General features: G+C 38.1%; 1 protein-coding gene across 2 annotated transcripts in view; it reads left to right on the plus strand.

Moving 5' to 3' along the window:
- rtf2 (replication termination factor 2) overlaps window positions 1–6,569 on the plus strand; it is a 215,866-nt gene that overhangs the window by 166,240 nt on the left and 43,057 nt on the right. For both annotated transcript variants that reach the window (XM_028811849.2, XM_028811850.2), the window contains exon 9: window positions 4,467–4,547. In XM_028811849.2, coding sequence (XP_028667682.1) covers window positions 4,467–4,547 — 81 coding nt within the window. The remainder of the gene's footprint in view (window positions 1–4,466; window positions 4,548–6,569) is intronic.

A 6,569-nucleotide genomic window follows, 5' to 3' on the forward strand; every position in this document is an offset into this window, starting at 1 on the left:
GGATGTGGCACCCGCTGTAGTATGCGTCCCTAATTTTTTTGTATTAAAAGTGGTAACCCTACCTGGCAGGTAACACTTATGTTTGGTCATGAAGTCGTCTAAAATCCGCCACGTGCCCTCTTTTAATTGTGAGAAGCAGATATATATAGCCAAATTCTCGCGCTTCGTTGCGGCGAAGTACTGCTTTTTATTTTTTAAGAAGAAAATAAAACCTTTTTAAACGGATCGAAAATATACCAATAACAATTTGTTAAGGATCTGTTTTTTTTTGAACCTCGCTTTTCACAGCTGTCCCGCTACGGCGTGTGTTTCGTTTATTTGACAGTATGTAGATCGTGGTACTTAAATTCATGGCATTCGTTTTCTGAATCACAATCTGACTGTATGGATGGTTACCTGCCAGGTTATGCTTGTGGTTGGTCAGGAAGTCGCCTTACATCCGCCACGTGCCCTCTTTCTGTTCCCAGAAGCTGATCATAGAATGGTTTTAATAGTTTACTTTCAAATAATGCAAAGAGTATGCGACACGTGTTTCTCCTTAATTCTGGGCTCATCAGGCATACACACTCACTGCATCCCCTCTTGAGAATCGAATATCGTCAGCGCCAGAGTTGAAGCCCCTAACGCTGCGGTCAGCAAGTGGGCTAACATCCGCCATGTGCTGTCTTTCAGTTGCAAGAAGCAGATCATAGAATGGTTGAAACTGTTGCCCCTAACGTTGCGCTACGGCGTGTGGTTCGTTTATACCTCGTGTCTTCTCATTAAAGTTTTATCTCGCGAATATGTTATTGCAATCCGCAGCGGGAGCGTTTCTATAACTTAATTTAAACTTACGTTTTACACCGTGCTTTGTTTCCCTTATGAACATGCTTGTATGCTTCACTCGCTCCCTTCTCAATTGTTTAATGAATTTTTTGTTCTTCGCTGTTTGCGGCTCCTCCTTCATTTGTCCCTACTGCGCTCACAGTCTTTTCACGTGATTACGTGGGAGGCGTGATGATGTGACACTCAACTCCTCCTCCCACGGCCATCGAGCTGCCGTCCATTACAGTGTATTGTGAAAAAAGAGGTTCCAGTTATGACCATTATGCGTTGAATTTCGAAATGAAACCTGCCTAACTTTTGTAAGTAAGCTGTAAGGAATCAGCCTGCCAAATTTCAGCCTTCCACCTACACGGGAAGTTGGACAATTAGTGATGAGTGAGTCAGTCAGTCAGTCAGTGAGTGAATTAGTCAGTGAGGGCTTTGCCTTTTATTATTATAGATAATCCCATGTTAAAATTACCAAATGCAATATTATGGAGGGGTGGAAATTTAAATAAACATCACCTTTAGTTATGCCAAAGAAGAGTTTAGCACTTAACAATTTAAGAAAGAAAAAGTGGTAACATTAAATATTTAACTTCCTAGAGGTGGTACACAAAGAGAAAAGGTTGAGTGCCTTATTTTAGAACTATCACATGTTATTTGATCATATATGCATCAATGATCTGCTATACCTGTACTTAAGCATTTACTTTAAATAACAGATCTGCTGTTATCCCAAAATATGCCGTGGCACTGTTATTAGCAGAGAAACCAAGATCCATTATCATGCCCAGCTTCGCAGCATTGGCTTTATATTAGTGGGGGTGCTGACCAGGTGGTTTGACATTTTGGCATGCCTTGGTTTGGTTAATCTGGTGTGTGTTGCAAAGTGGTAAAACATTAAAAGCTATACTGTTTATTTAAGAATGACAAGAATTAATAACATTACATTTATACTATTATGGCCATACAGCCCCATTTCTATTTTTGTCAGCAAGAGACAAAAGAAAAAAAAAGATATAGTAATTAAAAAAAAAAAAAAAAAGTTTGAAAGAGGGTGTTCCACAACATTAAAATTGTCAGTTATAATTACAGTAATCCCTCACCTATCGCGGGGTTACGTTCCAGAGCCCCCCGCGATAGGTGAAAATCCGCGAAGTAGCAACCTATATTTATTTTATTATTTATACATATTTTAAGGCTTTATAAACCCTTCCCACACTCTTATAAACCTTTCTCACTCTCTTGTTAACCTTTCCCACGCTCTTATAAACACTTCCTATGCTCTTAAACACTTTCTACATTCTTAAACACCTCAGACCAACACTGCACACTGCACTCGCTTTGTGAAGAGGGGCAGCTGAACTCACTCTGAGCAGAAATGGACTTTGTGCTGCTTCTGCCAAAATGCCTGCTTGTTGCTCTGCGTGTTCGGAAGGAAGAGTGTGTGTGTGTGTGTGTGTGTGTGTGTGTGTGTGTGTGAGAGAGCTGAATGCACCTTCGCTCAAACCCCCCTTCCCCTGAAGCGCAGTACGCTCCTGCCACTTCGCATTGTCAAGGGGGTGGGGAGCTGAATGAACGCTAAGGAGAAGTGGACTTTGTGCTGGCTTTGCGCTGCTTGTCGCTCTGCGTGTCAATAATTTTAAGCCTGTACATCACCAATTTTCCTGTCTCACTGTCTTGTCTTGCGTGAAGTTAAAATGTTTTATAATAGTGAGATGTTACTCATATCCTTAGCCCGACATCCACATATCATATGTGTTAACAAAAGTGTGTTTTATAAGTTTACATGTGTTTAAAGCATGTGGGATGGGTATTTTAAGGCTTAAACTATAAAAATGTTTATTTATATGGTCTTTCTATATCGCGGATTTTCTCCTGTTGCTGATGGGTCTGGAACATAACTTCCGCGATAGGCGGGCAATCACTTGTATTTAAAAACCCGCAAAGTCGTGAATCCGCGAAAAGTGAACCGCGAAGTAGCGAGTGATTACTGTATCCCAATTCTAAGTCAACAAACCTCTAGCCCTAAAGTAGTACAAGATAGAGCTTATAAACCACCTGCCAAAATAATGAATAGCAAGAAAGCCCCTTGACATGTTTGATGTAAGTCATGACAGTATTAGTATGTACATTGTAAAATGATGAAGTGTAAAATATATTAAATAGATTCATTTGCACACCTCAAAAAATTAAATGGGCTTGACCTCTATTATTTTTATAATATTTCATATTTCTTCACTTATAATAAACATACAAAATGTTTTGTAACTGAGGATGTGCCAGTAAAACAGAAACATTAATTGTCAGGTACTTGTGATGATGATTTTCATATGAATGTAGACTGCACTTCTGTGCAAACAACGGCAGCTCTAAGTTAATTAGAAACTGAATATGTAAAACAGAAATCGTTCTTTGCATCAGAGCCTAGGTCAGTCCTTTTAAATGCACTGACCAGTTGTATAACATAGTTAGACATTCTGAGAGTGCAACTTCTTTCAGTAGGAGTGACATTGGAGCATTGCACCAATGGCAGAAAGTGCAGTTTTCTTTTTGGTTGCTTGCTAAATGTGCAATGTAAATAGTAAATGTACTGTTCTAGTAATTATGCAGTAAGTTAAGTTCTTGTATATAATTTTCATTTGCTGACAAATATGCTTCATATTGCTATTGAATGCTTGCTTGTTTTAAGTGTTTAGAATCTAGAATGTTTACAACCAAGATGGGCAATTCAAAGAAAACATTTTTTTAATATAGGAATCATCTATTAATATTTAATTATGCAATACATAAATTCAGAACCATAGTGAACTTAGACATCGATCTGTTATGCAGCCTCTCTCACTTTCTTTATAGTGAATGCACTTATTTTTTTTTTGTGTTATTATAGATCAGTTAGCTACTGAACATACTGCCACTGTCTCTGTAGCGTGTTCTTTTATGACAATTTAAACACTATAAACCTTTCCAAGGTGTCCCATAATACATCATATATCCCATTAGTTTCATGCTTAAACATACAGGTACCCCAATCTTTAGATATTGCACTCAGTTTTGTATTTTTGAGCCCTAATTAATGTTCTCTCCAATCTGTTCTCTGCTTAAATCTCACGACTACGCACATAATCATGGATTGCCCATCTTGAGTTAATAAGAAGCATTTTGGTTTCATATGCAGGCTACACGGGTTTAAAGGGAAAAATTACAAAGAAAGTTGTATATCATTCAAGTTTTTTACATGCTACATGCTGTCAATAATTGATCAGTTTTAACCAGTAAAACGTTCAATTCTTTAAAACCATTTGAACAACTTTAGAAAACTATGTGCAAAGTATTATTAGAAAGCTCTGTGGCACAGTGTTTAGTGTTTGGGTTTGGGTCCTATTCCAGTCATTATCGATATTTTTGTTGTGTCTGTATGGGTTTTCTCCTGGTACTTCTGCTTTCCTTGCACATCACAGGTTCAGGTTTCCTTTAATAGAAAATCTGTATATGATCATTAATTTTAATATGCAGTTATTAATTTGTGTACACTGTGTCCTGCTATACATGGAAGTGTTAACTGATGACTGATAGTAAATACATTTCCTTACACTGCAATTTAATAGGAAAAGAATGCCATACAATTAAAGCATTTTCACGTGTGTTTTTTTCTCCAGAAAATCCTGGCCCTTCAAGAAATGTACAAGAAGCCTCCAAGGCTGTTTCTGTGAATAATGATAAATGCAACGACTCAGCAGGTCTGTTGGAACTATTATTTGAAGGAAAAAAATCATTTCTCAAAATCTTGCACATAAAGCTTCTTATGTTCATTTCTTTTAAGATTTTGCTTGTGCCTCATATCTTTGTATGGTGTATTAGTAACTGTAGTGTTTATGTGACTCATTTGCTGTAAAAATAGCACCATTGCTCTGAAATAATTAAGAGGTGAAAAAGCCATTCAGATACTAATAAAATTAGTTATTGGGCCTTAATTAAGTAAATATTCCATATTTTTACAGAGGTAATAATCATACATGTTCAAAGCACTAATTTGAATTATATATTTGAATCTAGTGATACACATGCACTGCAAAAAAAACTTAGCCTAGAAATAAGATAAAAACACTGAATTTCAGGAGAAAATGACATATTAGTGAAATTATCTGTCCATGCAGCAAGATAATTTTACTTGCCAAGAAATCTTAAAATAAGTTAGTTCTAGTCTAGAAATAAGAAAGCTCTGATAGGTGTTCAAAGGTTTGAAATAAGTAGAAAATGCTGTTTTTTAGAACAAATTACTTGAGATTAGACTTTCTATGGTGGAAATACACTGAATATTAGAAAATAATTTTTAATTCAGTTGATGCAGGTTAGGTGGATTGGCGAGTCTAAATTGGCCCTAGTGTGTGCTTGGTGTGTGGTTGTGTTTGTGTGTGTCCTGCGGTGGGTTGGCACCCCTGCCCGGGATTGGTTCCCTGCCTTGTGCCCTGTGTTGGCTGGGATTGGCTCCAGCAGACCCCCGTGACCCTGTGTTCGGATTCAGCGGGTTGGAAAATGGATGGATGGGTGTTTTGCATTCTTAATTTTAGCACACTGAAAAATGAAGGCCAAGGAACAAGAAAATAAATCTATACATATAAAAGGCAAAGCCCTCACTCACTCACTCACTCATCACTAATTCTCCAACTTCCTGTGTAGGTGGAAGGCTGAAATTTGGCAGGCTCATTCCTTACAGCTTACTTACAAAAGTTAGGCAGGTTTCATTTCGAAATTCAAAGCGTAACGGTCATAACTGGAACCTCTTTTTTTGTCCATATACTGTAATGGTCTGCAGCTCGCTGGCCGTGGGAGGTGGAATTGCGTATCGCGCCATCACGCCTCCCACGTAATCACGTGAACGGACTGTGAACGCAGTACGTAGAAAACAAGGAAGAGCCCCAAAGAGCGCTGAGAGAGGCTGTGTAAAGGCAGTTTCACAAAAAAACAGATTCTTAACAAATTGTTATTGGTATATTTTCCCTCAATTTAAAAAGGTTTTCTTTTCTTCTTAATTAAAATTTAAAAGCAATACTTCACTGTTGCGAAGCCCGGGAATTTGGCTATATGCAGTGAGTGTGTACGCCTGATGAGCCCAGAATTAGGGCGAAACACGTGTCGCGTACTCTTGGCATTATTTGACAGTAAACTATTTTCAACCATTCTATGATCTGCTTCTCACAACTGAAGGCACCGTGGCTGATGTTAGCTGACTTGCTGGCCAACCATAAGCGTTACCTGGTAGGTAACAAACCCATACAATCAGATTGTGATTCAGACTACGAATGCCGTGAATGTAATTACCCCGATCTACATGCTGTCAAATAAACGAACCACACACCGTGGCGCAATGTTAGGGGCTTCGCCTCTAGCGCTGACGTCCGAGGTTCGATTCCCGTAAGGGAGTGCAGTGAGTGTGTACACCTGATGAGCCAAGAATTAGGGCGAAACACGTGCCGCGTACTCTTTGCATTATTTGACAGTAAACTATTTTCAACCATTCTATGATCTGCTTCTCACAACTGAAGGCACCGTGGCTGATGATAGCTGACTTGCTGGCCAACCATAAGCGTTACCTGTTAGGTAACCACCCACTCACTGCACTCCCTTACGGGATTCGAACCTCGGATTATGTATATATATATATATATATATATATGTATATATATATAATATATAGTATATATATATATATATGTATATATATATGTATATATATACTACTATATATATATATATCTATA

The sequence above is a fragment of the Erpetoichthys calabaricus genome, chromosome 10 (genome assembly GCF_900747795.2).
Source record: "Erpetoichthys calabaricus chromosome 10, fErpCal1.3, whole genome shotgun sequence".
NCBI lineage: Eukaryota > Metazoa > Chordata > Cladistia > Polypteriformes > Polypteridae > Erpetoichthys > Erpetoichthys calabaricus.